The sequence below is a fragment of the Labeo rohita genome, chromosome 16 (genome assembly GCF_022985175.1).
Source record: "Labeo rohita strain BAU-BD-2019 chromosome 16, IGBB_LRoh.1.0, whole genome shotgun sequence".
NCBI classification, from domain to species: domain Eukaryota; kingdom Metazoa; phylum Chordata; class Actinopteri; order Cypriniformes; family Cyprinidae; genus Labeo; species Labeo rohita.
Window position 1 is genome coordinate 8,256,763 of NC_066884.1, and position 22,534 is coordinate 8,279,296.

Here is a 22,534-nt window from a genome sequence, read left to right on the forward strand (position 1 = left end):
ATGAAATCCGAGAGCTTTCAGACGCTGCAAAAGCAGCAATGCAACTGACACATTTAAGACCAAGAAAGGTAGTAAGGACATTGTTAAAATAGTCCATGTGACATCAGTGGTTCAACCTTAATGTTCTGAAGCTACAAGAATACTTTTTGTGCAAAAATAACGACTTTATTTACAATTTCTTCTCTTCTGTGTCAGTCTTTGACACATGTATGTTCGCAAGAGTACCACAACGTAGGGCTGGGCGATAAATTGATAACGCTAATTATCGCACAATATAAAATTCCTTGATAAACGGTAACAAGAGTTCGATAGCGGTTTACAGTAGCAGATACGTTAACTCGCTGATGAGTGAACATGATTACTAAACAGCGCTGTGAGATCCAGTGTGAAGCGCTTGAATTCAGCTAAGTACACAAATAACAGCGCTGACGAACAGGAGAAACACTGCACAATGATACAGTGATGGGGCTTTTCAATCTACAAATCACCATCATTTACCTTAGATTTACTGTAGTAGCACTAACTGTACCATGGTATTGTTGCAGAAATGTGGGTATTCATGCTGAATTTTATTATATTATTAATGTAGACATGTAAGCCTATTAAATTAATTTAAGGAGGAGTAATGAAATATAACACAGTATTTTATTAAAGTATTTTTTTTGTGATTAAACTGTAGCATTTATGCATTTAGACTAGGCTAAATGTTTTTAGACTACTGTTTTTCATACAAATACCTGGAAAGCATATTACATTTTTACCATGGTATTGAGGTGCTATATTTGTTTTAACTGTGATCTAAATCTACTATGCAAGCCCAATGGTTAATTAAAAAAAAGAAAAAAAACTTTAACAGTCAAATTTTCACCAAATAAAAATGAGGTTGCTACAATTTTTACAGATATTACTGATTTTGATAATGAACATAAATCTACATCTGCATCCTAACTCAAGCTACTATCAAATGTGAATTTCTAAGAGACAAAAAAAAAGTTGTAATATTATTAATATTGTCAGGTAAGACAAACCTGTTTCTTAATTTGTAACAATATTAGTCATTAGAACTTGCAGAACTAAGAAATGATTTTTTCTAAGATATTTATTTTAAGGAAAAATGATTGGAAGAGTGTAAAGAATTAAAAAAACATGAAATGTTTGTCTTGTTCTGACCATAAAGAATAGTTTAAAGCCACAATTACCTGTCTGTTTTTTTTTTTTACAGCTTTCGCATTGTAGCAAAAATATGACTTTAAACTTGAAAGTAATAAAAATTTGACATTCATCGCGATGATTTTTGATCTCAAATGATATGAAAAAAAATTATTGTGATCATTTTTTGGCCATATCACTCAGCTCTACTTCATAACATTACGGTTGAACCACTGATGTCACATGGAGTATTTTAATGATGTCCTTACTACCTTTCTGGGTCTTGAACGTGGTAGTTGCATTGCTGTCTATGAAGGGTCAGAGATTTCTTGGATTTAACCAAAAATATCTTAATTTGTGTTCGGAAGATGAACGAAGGTCCTACGGGTTTGGAAGAACATAAGGCTGAGTAATTAATGACAATTTTTGGGTGAACTATCCCTTTAAATCGTTTGACTTGTTAATGAGATGTGTGCTACTATATTTCTATGTGATCTAAGTGACACTGATAAGTAAGTAACACTGAAGTTCTCAAGCCTTACATAGAAACTAGAATGCCATAGTTGTTATTTTACTTTTTATATATATGTATTCCTTAAACGTGCCTAAATGGGACAGAAAATAACATGAAACCTGATTTTCTCATTCGCCCTTGTAAATAGTGAATCTACACTATTTAGTTTTGTCAGGAAGACCAGCACTGTGGACGTGCAAGCATTGTGAACAGAATTCAGTTCTGGTCATATATTGCACACAAAACTGTCATAAAAACTATATCATATCCATTTTTTGTAGTATGAATGGAACAAATCAAATCTAATTTTTCAGATTACACCTGTAAGTGCTGAATCTACACAATTTTGTCTTTGTAAAATCATTGTAGATATGCTAGGAAAAACAACTGTAGTCTGAACTGAAGAAATCAGAATTTGCATGTACATTGCCTTTCTGAGTGAAAACCATTTTTTTTTGTATTGTGAGTGGGGCAAAAAAAATCATGAAATCAGATTTTCTGATTCACCTTTGTAAATGGTTTATCTACACAATTTTGTGTTGTTAATAAGACAACTATTGTGGATGTGCTAGGAAAAACAACTGCAATTGCAGATATGACCATATATAGCATACAATTAGAATTGTTTGTTTAAAATCAGATTTTTTCTGCAGTGTGTGAACAAAGACAGAGACTTCCCACTCTTTTGACTCAGGCCTGCAAGTATCCACCTAGCAATGCCATAGCAACAACTCCGAACACCTTAGCAACTGCATGGCAACATGCTAAATATGATTTATAATGGCTTAGCAACTCCCTGGCAAGTTTTGCACACACATTTTGCATTCACACCCCTTCGGATGATCTGAGTAGTCATCCAAGGAAGTTTTCTGTCAATATGTGTGGGTTTTTTCATATACTCTAGTCCAGAAGAGTAGTATTTGTGTGTAAAAGCTAGACCTTTTTGCTGTAATCTAAGCGATACGAAGTTATTGTGCTGCATGTCTGAGTTTGGTCAACATGCATGTGTGTTTTAGCATCCTCTGTGCATGTGTGTGATAAGAGGGAGCTGCTCATCTTCATGGTGATCTTTTTTCCCTCTCAGCATCCCTGCCTTGCTGACCTGCTTAACGCAGCTCTGAGATGGAGAGAGAGCGAGGGTGAATGAGTTTAAACGTATGGAGGGGCGAGTCTGGAAGACGGGAAAGGTAAAAGGGAGGTAGAATAAACCGGGAGAGAAGAGATCTCGATAAATCAAGATAAATGGATCTCCTATTCAGTCGAAAGACTAAAAGGAAAGGTATAGAGATGGATGTGTGTATGTGTGTCAGAGAGAGAGAGAGAGACAGAGAGAAAGTCATTGGTGGAGCTGGATGGGATAAAGATGTTATGAGCTGCTCCCAAAATAGACTTTTCTTCATCATTTTAGTAATCTTTATCCATCCCGTGCAAATCCCTGCACCATGAGAGAATAGTCATTTAAAGTCAAGTGCGTGACATGACCACAACATTGAATTCATTTGTTAGTTCCCAAGGTGAAAAAGGCATCTTTTTATTGTTGTTGTATGTTAACATTCAATGTAAACCAAACTGTTGGGATGTATTACAATTTCTAGTCTGCTATTGTGACTTGAAAATGTGTTATATTCTATGTTGGATAGATAGATGGACAGGATATACAATTCAAACCCACATCTCCTGCATGAGCACCAGTGCATAAAGGGTTAGTTCACCCAAAAATTCTGTCATTACTCAGCTTCATGTTCTTCCAAACCTGTAGGACCTTCGTTCATCTTCCGAACACAAATTAAGATATTTTTGATTAAATCCAAGAAATCTCTGACCTTTCATAGACAGCAATGCAACTGACACGTTCAAGGCCCAGAAAGGTAGTAAGGACGTCTATAAAATAGTCCATGTGACATCAGAGTGGTTCAATTGTAATTTTATAAAGCTACGAGAATACTTTTTGTGTGCACAGAAAACAGAATTAACAACTTTATTCAACAATTCTTCTTCTCTGTGTCAGCCTAGCGCCATTTTGGAGAGTATCGGAGAGCTCTTAGATGTCATCAAAAATATCTTAACTTGTGTTCCAAAGATGAACAAAGGTCTTAGGGGTTTTGAAACAACATGAGAGCGAGTAAATAATGACAGAATTTTCATTATTGGGTAACCCTTTAACATGTAGCGTGTGTTATATGCTAGGCCTCAGCTCTGGCTTCCGAATATTTAAGGGAGAAGTTCACTTCCAGAACAAAAATTAACAGATAATGTACTCACCCCGCTGTCATCCAATATGTTAATGCCTTTCTTTCTGCAGTCATAAAGAAATTATGTTTTTTGAGGAAAACATTTCAGAAATTATCTCTGTATAGTGGACCTGCTTTAATGGGCTCTAAACGATCCCAGCTGAGGAATATGGGTCTTATCTAGTGAAACGATCAGTCTTTTTCTAAAAAAAATAAAAAAATAAAATCTTGTCATCTTGTCTAGCTTTGCGATGTGCATGTGTACTCTGTGTAATCCGGGTCAATACAGTTAGGGTATGTCGGAAAAACATTTTCTCCTCCAACTTCACAAATTGTCCAACATTGCTGTTTTACCTTTTTTGTAAAGGGCTTTTGACCTTCTTCGCATGTTCACTTAGTAAACACTGGGTCGGTACTTCTGCAGCGATGTAGGATGATTTTGAAGTTAGAGGAGAAAATGGGAGTTTTTCGACATAGCCTAACTGTACTGACCTGGATTACACAGAGTACGTATACGCATCGCAGAGCTAGACAAGCTGAGCATTAGAGATTAAAAATAATAAAAAAAATTTTTAGAAAATGACTGATCGTTTAGAGCTCTTTGAAGCTGCATTGAAACTGCATTTTGGATGTTCAAACACGTGGGCACTATTGAAGTCCACTATATAGAGATAATTCCTGAAATGTTTTCCTAAAAAAAACATAAAAAAAGAAAGGCGTGAACATTTTGGATGAAAGGCTGAGTACATTATCTGTACATTTTTGTTCTGGAAGTGAACTTCTCCTTTAAACCTATTTATACCAAGTCAGTAATAGATATAAATAAACCTTACACTTTCATTACTACCTTTACTTGTCAACTTGTTTAGAAAGGAGATAACAGATAGACTGATGTATAGTCAATTAGTAAGGAATCAAACATTGTTTTTGAACGTTTTTATTCAATTTCAGTTAAATGTTATAAAATAACTGATTTTATGCACATCTTATTTGATGTTATTAAATCAGCCACTGGCCATATAAACTGACCACTAATTCATATGACAATTAAAGGATTAGTACACTCCTGAATTAAAATAATAATTCCTGATAATTTACTCACCCTCCATGTCTTTATATAGTGGAATTCAATGGGGATCTGCGGGTTGAAGATCCAAATTAGAGTTTCAATGCAGCTTCAAAGGGCTCTACACGGTATCAGATAAGGAATAAGGGTCTTATCTAGTGAAACAATCAGCCATTTTCTAAAAAAAATAAAAATGTATATAGTTTTTAACCACAAATACTTGTCTTTCACTAGCTCTGTGTCCACGACGTCATGCATTACATAATCACATTGGAAAGGTCACGCATGACCTAGGCGGAAGTACCGACCCAGTGTTTAAAAGCAAACGTGCAAAGAAAGTCAAATAGCCTTTAAAACAAAAACAACGATGTCGGGCAGTTTCGAAGTTGGAGGTAAAAATCAAATGAAGTTTTTCAACCTATTCTACATCTTTTAACTAGAGTACACAGATGAAGAACTAATCGCATGTGACTTTTCCAACGTGATTGCGTAAAGTGTGAATTCGTAGAGCTAGTGCTCTGAAAAAAAAAGTATACAAATTTTATTTAATTTTTTTTAGCGTTTTGCAAGATAAGACTCTTATTCCTTGGCTGGGATCGTGTGGAGCCCTTTGAAGCTGCACTGAAACTGCAATTTGGACCTTCAACCCTCTAATCCCCATTGAATTCCACTATATGAAGAAAAAACCTGGAACATTTTCCTCAAAAACCTTTCTTGAAGAAAGAAAGACATCTTGGATCACATGAGGGGTAAATTATCAGGAAATTTTACATTTTAATTCAGGAGTGAACTAATCCTTTAACATGTACACTACCATTCAGTTTGGGGTTAAGATTTTTTTTAAAGAAATTAATATTTTATTCAGCAAGGATGCATTAAATTGATCAAAAAAAGTTTAAGTATCGCATCAGAAACGAGTGATGAAAACGCCACATTTCAAATAAAAATCCCTTAATTCGCAAAAAAGTTTTTACGCTCACTTGAGGTGGTTTTTGAGGGTTAATTCGAATAATGGGAGAACATTTATTGTGTTTCGTCTGCTCGCTCTAAGGCGCAAGTAACTTATTATATATGAAAATTACTATATTCAGTGGCTTCTACTACTTTTCTTAGTAATATATAGTGTTGGTTAATCAGGAAGTGACGATTTTGTTCTCTTTGACATGTTGGATAGAAATGGTGCTTATTCGCAAATGTTTTATGTGATATCCCAATTTTTGCATACAAGTTAAATTCGCAACTTTGGATGGAAACCTGGCTATTGACATTGTTACACAAAAATTCTATTTCAAATAAACGCTGTTCTTTTGAATTTTCTGTTCATCAAAGAATACAAAAAAAAGTCTCAAAATATTAAGCAGCACAACTGTTTTCATCACTGATAATGGACCAAATCAGCATATTAGTATGATTTCTAAAGGATCATGTGACTCTGAAGACTGCTAAAAATTCAGTCACAGTAATACATTGTAATAACCTTCCACAATATTACAATAAATGCTGCCTTGCTGAGCACATAAGGCGTCTTTTTGAACAGTACTGTATGATGACGACTTTCGTATATTTTGAGTATGTGTGAGAGACACATGCAGTCCTACACTTAATTTCCACGACAACTTCCTCACATTTATTTATCATGTATCTCTAGGCAGATACTAGTTTAATTGCAAAAAGGCTGTTTGGATAGTACTTGGATGAACTTGGTCATTTGATCTAGGCTATATGTAGCTTCAGTTTAGTTATTATAGTTATTTTTGTGATGATGTCCATGTTTTATACTGCCACACCCTGTTGCTATGATTGAATTCACCATGGTATCAGGTTTAATAGTACTGCATTTAATGCAGACTAGTCCAGAAAGTTCAAACTTAAGCCTTCTTGAGCAACTCTATGATGGTCCAGTAACTGTGACTATATGGCATTGTCAAAAAAATGCTTGATTTCTACATTTAGACACTTACGTGTGTGTGTGACGGTATCATAGAACTCATTTGTTATGGTCAGCAGAGTTTTGTGAATAAGTTGTAAATCTCACTTGCTCTTCCTCTCTCACACACAGGCTTTAGGAATGGCATGGCAGTACTCAATAGGCTTGTATGTCGTGGAATATGGGATGTATTTACATGGCCCATGTCTCTATGGATACGGTGACGTGGGGGTTGTGCGGGGCAGAACAGTATAGGATCCTCATCAGGGACATTGCTGGGTCACTCTCTCTTCAAAGGGAGATGAAAGTGGGTCAGGACTGGGGGAAGAGATGAGAGGAGAAAAGAGGAGAAGGAAGGAAATCAGGAGCAACTGAGAACATGCCACACGGTTTTATTTTAGTCTGTTGCACCAGTGTTGATTAGTCAAACTTGTTTAGCGCTTATTCTGTAATTATGTCAGGATGTAGCATCGTTGGCATCACGTGATGGGGTGACAGTAGTCCTGGACACCACAGCTGAACCACGATTTAAAGGGATAGTTCAGCAAGAATAAAAATTCTGCAGTTTACTCCCATATGACTTACCTTCTTCTGTGGAACACAAAAGAAGATGCTTAAAAAGTCAATGGGGTCCAAAAACCAATGAACCCTATTATCATGGTGAGTAAAGGCCTGTTTACACCTAGAAAGATAACTATATTAGCATCCACATCAGCACATGATGTAACGTTCTGTTTATAATAAGCACACACTGCAAATATGTTGCCTGCCACTTTAAATGCTTGAGCTCTTACAGCAGAACGGATTCTGATTGGCTGTCAATGTTTTCATCATTCATCAAGTCAGAAAAAAATGTTTTGAAAGTGATTCCAACATTATCATTCATCTGTGCTGTTACTGTTATGGGGTGGACTCTGCTTTTCTTTTTTGCTCTTCATATTCATATTCATATTTTTAATGCCGTTGTTGTTATAGTTAACATCCTTAGTGAATGGGCTTTAAATCATGAAAGAAGTTTTATTTTTAGGTAAACTAGCACTTCAATGCTGTTTACAGCCTTGTTAATGGAAATAGTTGGAAACATGTCTTGTCCAGTGTTACTTTGGAGTTTATATACTATTTATATACTATTGTTTTAATTAGAGTTAGTAATTTTGTTGTTTGTAATTTTATTAATGTTTAAAAATATTTTTATTTAGCTTTAAATTATTTTTTTTAAATGTTAGTCATTTTAATACATAAACTTATTGTATTTCTGTCATTTTTATTTTAGTATTTGTATTTAGAATTAAATAATTTTTAATTTTAATAATTTTTTGTACTTAAACTCATTTTATTCTGTTTTAGTCATTTTAGTACCTAAACTTATTGTATTTCTGTTTGTCATTTTTATTATTTTTTATTTATATTTAGCTTTACATTCTTTTTATTTCAGTTTCAGTCATTTTAGTACATAAACGTATTGATTTTAGTTTGTCTTTTTTATTATTTTTAAAATATTTCTATTTAGAATAAATTTCTTTTTATTTCAATTTTAGTCATTTTTGTACTTCATCTTAAACTTATTTTATTTCTGTTTTAGTAATTTTAGTATTTAAACTTACTGTATTTCTGCTTGTCATTTTTATTTAATAAAAATATTTCTATTTAGCATTAAATTCTATTTATTTCTGTTTTAGTAATTTTAGTACTTAAACATTGTAATTCTGTTTATTTTTATTATTTTTTAAAATATTTTGATTTAACTTTAAATTCTTAATTTCAGTTTTAGTCATTTTAGTACTTCAGTGTATTGTTTTTCTGATTGTCATTTTTATTTTTTATTTCATGTTTCTATTTAGCTTTAAATTCTTTTTTTTTTTCGTTAATTTTTAGGTTTTATTTTATTTCAGCTTTATCTAAATTAACAAAACCTGTTTTAAATAGTTAAGGGTTAGTTCACAATAGCAACACTGGTCTTGTCCAAATACATTCAGTTTGATGTTTGCCATCAGGTTGGGCAAATTTTATGCAGATTTTCAATCGTTTTGGGCAGCTTTTGCCAGCGATAGAAATTTAAAATGTTGCAAACACATAGGTGATTCTGCAATTCAGAAACTGTTCATTTTACATTTGTAAAGCTGTAGTTGGAAACCCTCGCTCCAAGGCGATAGACATAGAGTTGAGGTGATCCTAGTCCCACATGCTGGCCTACCTATAGACAACATCCACCCGGATTGGCCTAGATAACCCGTACTGCATAAACGAGTTCCACAAATTGTCAAAATGAATACCAGCCAGCTTGTCAGTCCACTTCATCACTTGAAGTACATGAGGCTGGCCAGCTATGCACATGCATGCATCTGTGCGTTTTGGTAGCCTATATTTAAAACATGCCTGTTTCAAAGCCCATGGTTAGCAAACTGCATGTGTCCATGTAAACGGCCCTGTTGTCACCATGGGAGTGCGAGACTGCTTCATGCACTGACTGTGACAGCCAAAGTGCCTGTCTGTGTGCCTGCATGCCTGCACACACCCCTTGCCAGGCTCCATGACTGCTCTAAGCTGGCACAGCAAGAATTAAATAGCCAGAGCTTCTAGAGATTATGCCTGGCTTAACAGAAGCTTAATCACATCGTATGTGCAGTATAGGAGGAATGGGACAGACACAGGGAAGAGGAAGAAGAGAAGGAGAGGTGGCAGAGGGGCCTTAGGTGTTCATGGCTGAGGTCTGAGGATTGCTGTTTTGACAGTTCAAATGTCAGGGGTATATCTGATCCAAAAAGGAGCGTGGTGGACATCAGCTGCCAACCTTATGGTTCTTGTATGTTCATTAGCACCGCTTTTGAAAACCACCTGTAGGATAACTGTGATGCTTTAAATCATTTGATGGCTATTGGACTTAGCATTTGCAAACAAGTTTACTTGTATAATGTGATGTAATTCAGATATTTGTCTATCAGACAGGAATGTAAGTTTGATTAAAATACTGCTTAAATGCTGTTTGGCTATTGATCAGCATTATTTTACCCACTGATGCTGCTTATGTCACATTAGTAGAAATGCAAACTAATTTCAGAGGCAGGGAAAATTTTGATGAAAGATTACAGAAGACAAGCAAGATTAAGACTCTCTTAAAACAAAAATTATTTTTGTTTATTATGTTTTTTATTTTATTATTATTAGTTAGTTTAGGGTTAGTTTTTCAGATTTTTCAGATGATATACCGTAATTTGGTAACATTAGGCCTTGATACAGTTTAACATATTTTGTAAAGCTTATTAAAATGGTTGTTTTAATCAGAGGGTGGCCTTTGGGTTGAGCTGCTCTTCGGGACTATTTGAAATTTGTTTACTCTAATATTTTTGTGTGGCTGGTCAGTCCTTGGACTAATTGCTAATTCATCTTTTAACTACTTTCTAATTCATCTTTTATTAAAATTACAAAAAAAATCTTACACATTTACACATTTTAGCCTAAATGGTTTTTAGGCTAAAAAAATCACAAGATATTTGGATTCCTTGGGTTTTGTCAGGAATAATTCCCCCAAAAATAAAATTTTGCTGAATTTACTCGCCCTTATGCCATCCAAGATGTAGATGAGTTTGTGTCTTAATCAGAAAAGATGTGGAGAAATTTAGCATTGCATCACTTGCTCACCAGTGGATCCTTTGTAATGAGTGCCGTCAGAATGAGAGTCCAAACATGTGAAGTGAAAAGCTGTGTTTTTACTAACCCATAATGTCTAGTTTATCTCAGGAGAGAAATGTCCACAGATCAAGCATCATTTACGAGCAAAAACAGTCCAAAACTGCTCTAAACAATTATATTGGTGGATTTGGATTGAGAGGACAACGTGGAATGTTTTTTTTATTATTATTATTATTATTTTTTGGAGGAAGCATTATTATGGATTATGGACTGACATTTAGTTCAGAAGTGATGTTTAACATTAAAAAGCCTTAATGATGGATTTGTTTATTACAAACACACAGATTTTCACTTTACAAGACGTTAATTGATGAAGTGGAGTCGTGGATTGCTTGTCAATGTTTTTATCAGCTGTTTGGACTCTCATACTGACGGCACCCATTTACTGCAGAGGATCCATTGGTGAGCGAGTGATGTAATGCTAAATTTCTCCAAATCTGTTACCATGAAGAAACAAACTCCTCTACATCTTGGATGGCCTGCGGATGAGCAAATTTTCATTTCTGAGTAAACTGTTCCTTCAAAATGAAATGTTACTTGCAGCATGCATAAACTGCTCCTTATTTTACCATACACTGTCCAACTTCTGCTTAGCAGCTACGTCTATGGAACAAGACAGACGAATAGCCAACATTGTCCTTTTAACTAGTGTGACTGAAAAAGTATTGACTCAAAAGGGCAAGAGAACTTGGATGGGTAAAAATGCTTCAGAATTCAACCTAGACTTTACAGTGATGTGGGGAATAATAGTTGAAGCTGTTTAATGAGTGAAAGCCTTTTCACCAATTATATAACTGGCCAAATGAACAGTAATGTCTTTATGTTAAAGAGGGTTATGTTCACCCTGACTTAGCTGATATAAGGGTGTAACATAAATGGAACATGTCCGTTAGACATATCAATCACTTCTTTTGTAACTCTAGCGGTTTGTTTTGCTTTGCAAATTACATTTTGTCGAAACTCCCAAAGATTTGGCTGCTGCCATGTGAACAGAGGTGAAAGACAAAGCAGTTGAACTTTTATAGGATTTTTTTTTTCCCCCGGAAATGTTCACGCTGGCCGTCATTTCCTCTCAAATAGATTGTCTATAGCACTCCTGCCTTGTAATGGGGAGATATATTTGACATGTGTTTTTACATTGATTTGTTTTAATGGTTTGTCCTTTGGCAAATCCAGTGGCCTTAGTTTATTCCAGTCCTGCCATTAGATCACGTTCATCAGCTCCTGTGTCTATGTAAAGTACAAAGCTGGTATTTTTAGGTTTGGAAACCTTAATACTACATAGTGTTAAAAAAAATGGGGCAAACAAAATACTACTTGTTTGCATGGCTAGATTACTGCCATAACTTTTTAGAAAGAGATTTTAGGTTCACAATGAGAATTTTTGGCTTGTTTTCTGTTGTTTTCAAGTGATACAAAGTTTATCTTGCATCTTAAACTTTGTATTATTTGATATTTCTATACTATTACAGTATCTATTAATTTTTAACCTTTTTCTGTTTTAATGTATTCTTTATTAATTTTCAGGTGCTTTTGTCATTTCTAAAAAAGCTTTAGCATTTCTATTTAGCTATAATATATTTAATTTCAATGTTATTATTGTAAATGATACAATTCAATTATATTATTGTACAACGTATAATACATTAAGATAAACTTTTTAATGCTCATTTTTTTCTGTTCTTTGTTTAAAAAAAAATATATATATACATATATATTTATATTAACAAAGTAGCTGGTGAAAAAAATACCCAACCTGTCTTTGATTCACTAGATTCGCCAAGTCCTGATCTGAAAAGGCTTTTCTCTCCCACTGCCAGTGCTTCTTCTCTCTTCCTGCAGTGATTTGGCTTGGCCACTAGAGGCAGTAGAGGAGGGACCACCAGTACCTTCTCAATTATCAGAGCCTTATGCATGCTTTTTTTCTGTTAATCCCAGGTAAAGCATTAATATCACCAATTATATAGGTTCATGAGTTTTTTTATTTTGTTGTTGTTGTTTTATTTCAGTATATAATTATAGTATATTATATTCAATATAGTCGTTTTTTTGTATTTTATGTCTGTATGTAAAATTATGTCATATTTATATCTTGCTGCTTATTGTTGTGTCACACCAAGGCTTCCAGTGGCACCTGTAGGAGTGACCCATGAGCAACCGGATCTCTCATATAAACTCTCCCTGACCTCCTAAGAAAGTAAATAAGCCCTAATCCCTCTATTGTTGCCCATTTTATAATATAGAAACCCTAATGCATACATTAAAGCATGCATGAAGCATTAAAAAAAATCATAATTGTACATTAATTGCATCAAAAAGAGGTAACACTGGTGTGGCCTGGGCGTCAGCACCCTAGCTTTTTCTCTCATTGACTGTTTGTGCAAGTGTTAGATGTGTGGTTTTCAGGTGAAAGGTCATGCTGCGGAAGGGAGGGCAGGGTGGGGGAGGCTCATCAGGGATTAACAGTGGGGATTCTCCTGCGTCTCGCTCCACGAAAGGGTCAGGCGTAAGTGCACTGACACGTGTGGACAGATACTGTCAAGCTTTGTCTCTTCCTGATCATCATGTACATGGGTGTATTATTACAGAACATATTTAATTTAGCACGTGTGACTGTAATAATCACTTCATCATTATTATGTTTGTGAGGCTATAAACCTTTTTTTTCCCTTTTATTTTTACAAAGTTGTGTTAGAATATGTTACTGAAGTTGCAACTTTTTATTTCCGTAATATGATTTTTTTTTTTCAACAATGACTGAAGTTTACATTTACATTATCTCATTTATTACACACAGTTACATAAAAAAGGGTGTGGAAAAGTTGGTGTCACTCACAAATTGTTAGTAAATTTCACAATTACAAAGAAATGGCCAAGTGACAGATGTAAGTAGTAATATTTTCTTGTAAAACATTAAATTTTGTTATTTACAACTTTTTATGGTGTGCTTAATAATTAAATGCATGGATAGGAAATATTACTTTGAGTTTAAATTATTTACATTCAAATTAATCAGTTATTTACGGTATGTTATAAGTTTGTTAAAAAAACGTTTTCTCAGACAACTAATCAGTTATACATGGATGGAGGTCATTATTCAGAAATATGTGACCCTGGACCACAAAACCAGTCATAAGGGTCAGTTTTTTGAAATAAGCCATAAATAAGCCATTGATGTATCTTAGATATTATTTTTGTTAGGATAGGACAATATTTGGTTGAGATACAACTATTTGAAAATCTGGAATCCTGAGGGTGCAAAAAATATCACCTTTAAAGTTGTCCAAATGAAGTTCTAAACAATGCTTATTACTAATCAAAAAATTAAGTTTTAATATATAGGTATAAGGTATAATTTACAAAATACCTTCATGCAACATGATCATTACATAAGATTTTTGGCATAAAAGAAGAATCAACCATTTTGACCCATACAACGTATTGTTGGCTGTTGCTACAAATATACCCGTGTTACTAAGGTTTCTGTGGTCCAGGGGTCACATATTTGACTGCTAAATTCTGCAATTGGCCAATCATATTCAAGTATTCCAGAGAGCTGTAATAAATGAATTGCCATACGTAATGCTCTGTTTTTGTTAATGTCTGTAAAATAAAAAGAAATTGATATTATATTGTAGTTACAGAAGTATTTTAATTCCTGAAGCACTAGCTGTGACTTCATAGAGCGATTTGGAAATGCTGTTAGCGTGTTCTAAGCATTGGACGTTTTTAGCATTTGTATCCATAACTGTTCAAGCACCTCATCAACCTATTTATGGATGAAACTTCAAACTTCTGTAATGGTAAACTTGACCCTGCCCCATCTTGGGTTTCTTGGCAGAACTTCCATGGCACTAGCAACATTGGGCCATTTTTGTCACAGGTAACTTAAGTGTAATGAGGACAACTGTTCTGTTTGGAAACAAGTTTTTTACAGCTTCATATTCTGCGCATGTGCAGAACATGTTTATACCCTGCTATAGCATGGCATCACTAAACCACTTGTAGGATATCTAATTATTGAGAACAACAACTTGTTTTAACTGGAAAATGTAATTAAAAACACTAAAACTTTTAGTTTAGTTTACTGTTAACATAAGGATCTTATATTAACTGTTTATTTACTGTTTGTTGCCATTTTTGAATGTCAGAGGGCACTTTGCGATCCTAGCCTGATGTTCTGTTCCCAACCTGTTTTAAGTGTTCATGCCATAATTGGCATGTTTTGTTATATGGCTCTTGGATGTACGAAATCGAGGCAGTCCAAAGAAAGCATGCACTTTAGGTGGCTATTTTAAATATTTAGGGACTAGGAGGTCAGCTTTACTTAGTTGTAAATATCTCACTGTTGGTGGACAAGCCAGTTGCCAATGGGAAGTGTTTGCTGGGAGTGCTGTGATGTATATCTGGCCGTTCTGCCCGTCAATAAGGAGGTTGAAAATAAAGCACTGAAGAGTATATGATTTGTTTTGGTCAGCATGCCGTCCTCATCTCCTGCTCCTAGCGGAAAGCCCATTTTTGTTGCCTTATTTAACTTGCATGTGTCCAAACAGACAAATGTAACTCTGTAATGCACACTTTAAAATGGAGAAAAAAAGCCATCTCTGGCGTGAGCAGAGCTGAAACACAACCCCGGCAACCTCCCCGCAGTGTAATTGTAATTCGCTGCTGTGTTACCCCGCCGTTCCTTTTGCGCTTGCTAGCTTCTTCAGTGAAGTTCGACTACCGTATCTTCCCACTGCATCATGTTTACCTAGCAACACGCATCACCCGCTGCCGGCCCTCCCATTGGTCATTTCAAAACGCACCCGGGACCAATGGCAGGGCTGTTACCATGGTACAATGTGTAGTTGCCGGGTGGAATTTTGCTGCAAGGCACGTGAGTCCCGGAATCTTCGCCTTGCGTTTTTAATCTCGGGTGTCTGGGAGCTTTGCAAAGGTGATTTATTGGAACCGAGTCACATTTCCTCTCAAGAACCAACTCACTTATACACGTAGACGTTTATCTGTACATTTTATGCTTTACAAACCAAAATAATAATGTGACACATAAGCGGCTGCCGCAGCTGTCACTGGGGTGCGCACTGCTGTAGCGGGGGAGAGAAAAGAGGAAAGTTGATTTTTCTTCTAGTTTTAAATTAGCTATAGCCTAATAAAACCCCCCCAAAAATGTAATGTTTTTTCAAAAAGTATCACAGTGTTTTGTATGAATTTAGCAAGATATTAACGCTAACAAATAATATTTAAACATACTTTTGTTTCCACAGAAACGATACGTTTAATTCATTAAGTGCTACTGAATGTAAACTCGTCATTTGTGTGTATTTTCTTATCAATTTATTAATGTATTATTTTTTTTTAAAAAAAACATGATATTTTAATATTTAAAAAAGGTTATATATCGCTCATTAAAACATTCACATCGATCTTTTCTCTTAGCAAGAAAAAGACGTGAAAAGATGCATATAAACGGGCTTCTGTGGAGTCATGGAGGATGAATGACGGCATGGTTAACCTCGTTTTGCACCACCATCGACCCCCCTCCCTTATACTCTTTTAGGGGAGAACAGAGAGGAATTACCAACCCGCACGCAATGGGGTTTTAAACACGATTCCTAACCACAGTATGGTCAAATTACAAAAAGATTCAATATATTTTCACGCTGTAAATACAGTAACTTAAACTGTATGTGAGGCCATTTTTTTTTTACATTTAAAAAAATTAAATAACGAGTCTTATTAGTATAAGGGTTTTAAGACTATTCACAAGTCATTATTAGAGATAAGAAATTGTATGGAGAAAAGTTTACTTAAATATTTATTTGTTAAATCTCAAGCCTTATCACATTTTCATTTTAATAACTGGTATAATAGCTAAGTTAACGAGTAATATGAATGATTAATGATCACTTAAGGTTTGCCCTAATGCAACACTTCTCAGATTCTCATCCGCCTGTTTCGTGTGCGATGACAGTTCCTCTCTCTCTCTCTCTCTCTCTCTCAACTTTTCGCTGTTGTCTCCCCCCTCCATATCAATCTACCTGAAGTCTTGTGTTATTTCCGCGGGCACGTCATCCTGTTTCCGCGGCGTATTTTGGAGACAACAAGGAGCTAGGGGAAAGGGCAGTCTCTCGTCTCTTCTCCGCCCACATACCAGGCTGACCAATTCAAACAGCCACGGGGACCACTTCTGACCAATCGCGTGTAAGCTGCCGTGGCGTCGGATAGCAACAGACCCTACGAACGCGCACACAGGGGGTGGAGAATGTAGCACCCATGAACGCGCGTTAGCAGAAAGGGAGGGAGGGAGATTTGAGGAGCCGTTCTATGGAAAGGAACATCGGCGTGTGTGCGCGCTTTAGCACAGAAAAGTTTGACGAAACTTAAAGGGCACAGAAAAATAACTTCTTTATCGTATGCACACAAGCTGTTGTTGCAAAAAAATAATCAAATGCTTCAAATTATGTCAGGGACATCAGTCTATCAATCCTGAAGTTTTGGTTAAGTTTTATTTTTTTTTTTAACTATGACCGACCTAGTTTAATTAGTTTTTGTTTGTAAATGTTCTTTGTGCAAAGCGTAGTTGCATTTCGAGTTATTAAATAACTTTTAAAGAGCCAGCTACTACTTTCTCAATAAATTTAATGGGCGCAATAAGTTTCTTTTAAACTGACTAAAACCTATATAGACATACTTTTAAGACCTCAACCCTCTTTTCAGTGACCTTCCGTCCATGAGAGGGCTCACGTAACTCGCATCGCGGTTAGAGCGTTGTGCGTTACAAAAGTTAGACGTACGTTACATCTGTGTTTGTTTGATGTACAATTGTTCGCGAAATAAAAGCACTGTAATTGTGTTTGCCTCTAATGATTCCAGCAGTCTATATATATGCGCTGTGTGAATATCTATATCTGCGGAGTTACTATAAATGGAGAGAAGCGGCTTGGTGGCGCTACTAAACAGAAAAGGGGGATGCTAGGTCTTTTAAACGCTTGTGAATATGGCTTTTGTGGCGCAGCCTTGTTTGATCTGATGAAATCTGGGTAAATAAGCACATAGTCATGCGTCACTCCTTTTGAAACGTGTTTCATGGTTCTCATGGCAGCCCTCCGCTTTTGGTGTTTAAACACTGAAGCGTGGGGAGCTGCGTCAACCGAGCTCCTCCACAGAGTGGCTCTTCTGTATCCCCCCCTACACTTGAATGTGGATGGAACAATCCTCATTGCAGGGTGTGGATCCAGTGCCGGCCAGAGAGGCTCGACAACAAGGAGTAATAACGGGCAAGCAGAGAGTATGACTTAAGACTGGCTGGAAACGAAGACTTTTCGGAGGAAAACAAAATATCGTGGAGAAGCTTTTGTAACGAAAGGAGCGCTACGGTTGAGCGTCGATATCCAAACGAGGGAGTTACGACGGCATATGAATCTGTGAAAGTGCACACGGAAGCCCAACTAAACTGCACGGAATTGCGATCGCGGTGACAGCTCAGGATGGAAGTAACGTCAAATGGTTTGCCAGCTGATGTTTTTGACGAAAACACTTGCTGACGCTTTTCTATTTTTATGCTCGACGGAAAGTTGAAAATTGTCAGTCGCGAACTAAACGGTCTCTGTTGTTCTCTGAGGCGACTTGACAGCGCGCGGTTGGACAGGACACTCACCATTATAATCCTAACTTTTGACTGATTCGTCACAGCTTGACCGGAGAACGGGGCGCTTGGATTGTTTGGACTTATTTCTGGATATCTTTTTCGTTTTATTTTTAAATGCCAAGCACACTGACGCAACCAAAACGTCTCTTTATAGACTGAGGAGGTTGTGCGATTGGAAGCGCAGTCTCCGTGTTACCTGTCTCTTCGTTTGGGACTAAATTCATTGTATTGTGAAAAAGTATTATAGTGAACGCGGCAAGTTTTTATATTCCCTCCTCCAGTAGTTGTGCATTTTTTGTGCCTGTAACTTGCACTTCAGCACTTTGACTCGTCGTAGTTGTTTGTGCATGCACGTGTTTGTTTTGATCCTGCAGCCCACGAAAACATTTATCGCAAGCTATAGATTGTTGTCACCCGTGTCTTGAGCTCCTGGCTCCCTCCTCCCCTCTCTTTTTTTTTTGACTTGCCAGCGAATAAGGTCGCCTGTACACCTGCAGACTTTGCCAGTTGCGTTCAAGGGGGAAGGGTAGCTCGTTTTTTTCCCATAAGGAAGTCACTGATACCTTTCCTACCTGGAGCAGCAGTTTTTTCGCTTATCAGGATTCAGATTATAAAGTGGCAACACAGCCATTGTTGCCGAGCGCACCTGCCTTCTTTGACTAATTTAAGCTACTGTAGGATACCTAGACAGAATATAAGAAACGCCTGCTATTTTTAGCGAGAGTGATGGGGTAAATGGTGTTGAAAATTGAGACCCCCACCCCCACCCTTAAGGCTACCAACACTTCCAGGTTTAGCTCTGGTTTCCTTGTCAGCTGCTGAATTATCTGGATTGGAAAACTGAAGTGGGGGGTCCTGTCTCAACAAGGATCTCAGTCTTATCCCACTATTGTGAACAGTTTTTTTGAAAGTTACTGCTATTTTATTCAATGGAATCCACTCGGTGTTGTGGGACAATGAATCTAGATACAGTACAAGTAAAACAAACTTTAGTAACCAAATAAGCTCATCCCCGTATAAACAGAGAAATATATCTATATGTGTGTGTGTTGCAGAGTATATATATATATAGCTCTATAAAGTATATAAGACATACCTAGTTTGAATATGTATATTTTTATGCCAAAAGTGAGCATTGTTGCCTGAAACCCAATCCATTGCCTTAGAATATTATAGTAATAAAGGGAATAGCAAGGACAGAAACGAAACGGTGTTTGAAATAACTTAATGGTGCCTTTTTCGTTCATCGGTTTCTTCTGTCTGTCACTTCAGGATTTCGCAAGTAATTGAAAGCTATTTTTGTGTGTAAATTTAAATCCTAATCTTTATAACTTGCCTTGACGGTTCAAACTTGAGTTTAGTTACCATTGGATGTACCCTACTGGATTATTTAGGCATGTGCGAAGGATTATTCTATACTTGATGTCAGCGACTTTTTCAGTACTTTTTGGGATCCCCAACAAACTCGATTAGAGTCATTCTTTGGATATCACGGGCCAACGCATAAGCATTTCAGATGGTGATCACTTCGTCTGTGGAGGAGAAGCCGCAGCCTTCTAACAGAATGGTCGCAAACTTGCCGACCGAATCCTGGATTGGCAGCCCAGATCAGAATCGCTTCTTACCCCAGTCACACCTGCTACGGAAGCCTGCAAGAAGTTAGTACAACCTCTCTTTGCACCTATAATAAAGTGGCCTTAATATTCGAACACGCATGAATGTTGGGAATTCTGTGTGCGCTCATACATAGCGTCACATCGAGTTATTTGTCAAACATTAGTTGCTGTTCAAGTTCATATTTACCTTTGGCCAACGGTAAACATTAGAAATCCTAGTTTAAATACAGTTTGTCCTTGACAGCACGAATCCACTCAACAACACCAAAACTGCATGGAATGTTGAGGGAAAAGTGAGCGAATTGTGGTGATGACAAGGCTTTGGAATTTGAGGAAGTACATTAGCTTTTAGTTGGGGTTTGAGAATGTAAATACAGTTTGGTCAAAACATTGTCTGGTACGTTGGAAGTCATCTGTGGCATGATGTATATCGGTTTAAATGCTCAGCTGCTAAAAATCAGTACAGTGCGATGCTGATTTAAAAATATTGGGCTATTCAAGGTAGAAAATTAGCCCACCCAGGGACATTTCCCTTTTAGACCGGACATAAATTAGGCAAGTGTTTCACACATTTCAGATACCCCTACAGAACTGCACTCCTTTTCCCATCATTGTTTTAACAGAACTCGTTCAAACAATCATGGGAATAGGGCGCATTCTCGAACGGTTTCAGAGGCTGCTTGATCTTTGCGTCACTTCTGCGCGGTAATTTGTGCTGTGTGCTATGGGAGCTCTACGTGAGGTGTGAGCTCACAGTGATCGCTCTGTTGCTGGGAATCTTAGAGCTGCAGCAGAATGCTGCTCTGTAGACCAGCGTGTACTGTATTGTGCACAACGTGCGTCACAAAACAGCTTTTCTTGGCTTGTTAATCATATTTTAAGACTTTATGATAAAGAAAAATGTGACTCTGACTTGTTATGACACAAGAAAAGGTTGTTGTCATGGCAGATTATGTTTTATTTTTGCTTTCATTCCACTGGTGGTATCAGTTTGCTTTGCAGTAAATTTTTGGAAATGGATTCAACATTACAGAACATGAATTATGTCAAAGGCCATTGTTGCACTTGATGATTTTTGTAGAACAAGGGCTTAATTATTGTGCAGTAAACTGTTTTGCTGATATCAAACCCATATTGAAAATTAAAGACCTCACTGTAAGTGATAATTGGTTGATGAAACAAGATTGCAGTGGTACAGTGTGTCTTTGGAGGAAAGTGCAGTGATGATCAGCTCATTGTTTGGCTATATACCAATGTACATTGGCAGTTAGTTTGTTAGACATTGGTTTGTGAAACCCAACCTTCATTATTTGTTGTCCCTCCCATTCTCTGTCGGTTCAGGATTGGAATTAAAGGACTCAATTATCCGTCAAGCATTAAGCTGCTTAATGCAGTTACGATATAATTGCTTAATTGGCCCATTTCAAGAAAGTTTCCAAACAAGTAATCTACAGATGCTGCAAAGTAGTAACCCCCACACCACACAAATCTGGATTTAACTTCAAACTCCAATGTCCATTTTAACTTTGAGCACGAAGACCATTCATAAATTGGTTTGACAGCTTTTGAGTCTGGTTGTGGTAGTGACAAATCAGTTTGCACTAAATGACTCAAAACAAAAGTTCAGAGTTTGCAATGAAAACTTGTTGCACAGTAGACTTGGTAGACACTAAAGATAAAGGGTCTTAGTTGTTTTGCGGTCTGTGTATCACACATGCATACGCATATGCTAATAGAGAACTCAACTTTTAACCTCAACCTCCTTCCAGTTGGATGATAGTTTATATGTGTTGTTGTTGGCAGTAGTTAAAAGATTTTTGGGATGAGACGCAACAGAATCATTTGAATATGTTTTTGCATTTTCTGCTTTAAATTTTTATTTTTATCTGTGTATCCAGCTGACTTTTCTCCTGTTGCTATTTCTGTCCCCCCACCCCAGTCTGGCGTGTCAAGCACTGTGTGTGTAACTGCCTTTCAGAAGCCTGAGTAACTCTTTTAAAGATAGATGTAACTGCAAGTAACCCACTGGGTTCAGTGATAAAGCTGCAGGAATAATTCTTTTCTGTAGATCCACCTATATGAGACAAAGAGAAAAGCTGATAGGGCATGTGAACACATCATATCAGCGGAGAATCACAGCCCTGAATCAAGGTGCGTGGAGTTTGGACTGTGAAAGAGAGAACGACAGTCACAGCGTTCATACAAACAACCTCTCCACTCCATGCCCTTTGCCCCTTTCCCTCACACTGCCTTTCATGTTTGTTTGCTCACCGGTTTTCGGTCTAAAGGTGAAATGCGCGATTTTGCCGTGTAAAATCCATTGAAATCCAGAAATATCGTCTTGTGGTTAAATATAGAGTTTATTCAACACAAAATGTAGGATCTTGATGAAGATATAGCATATAGATATACACTTTTAAAAATAAAAGTTCCAAAAGGGTGTTTTTGCAGTGATGCCATAGAAGAACCATTTTTGGTTCCCCAAGAACCTTTCTGTGAACAGTTCCTAAAAGAACCATTTTGAAGAACATGTAAAAAATCTAAAGAACCTTTTTTGACTGTAAAGAACCTTTTCTGCATTTGAAAGATTCCATGGATGTTCAAGGTTCTTCATAGAACCATTGATGCCAATAAAGAATCATTATTTTTAAGAGTGCACAGTTTTTTTACAGTCTTAAAAATAAGGGTTC

General features: G+C 36.6%; 1 protein-coding gene across 3 annotated transcripts in view; it reads left to right on the forward strand.

Moving 5' to 3' along the window:
- The window catches only part of dyrk1b (dual-specificity tyrosine-(Y)-phosphorylation regulated kinase 1B), a 48,986-nt gene that overhangs the window by 4,345 nt on the left and 22,107 nt on the right, over positions 1–22,534 (forward strand). Inside the window, exon 1 of one of the 3 annotated variants that reach the window (XM_051130760.1) lies at positions 17,499–19,886. The exons of 1 other annotated variant lie outside the window; for it this stretch is intronic. In XM_051130760.1, the coding sequence (XP_050986717.1) occupies positions 19,745–19,886 (142 nt within the window). In that variant the 5' untranslated portion in view covers positions 17,499–19,744. Of the gene's footprint in view, positions 1–17,498; positions 19,887–22,534 lie in introns of those variants that run through there. One more of the 3 variants, XM_051130762.1, reaches the window with a different exon arrangement.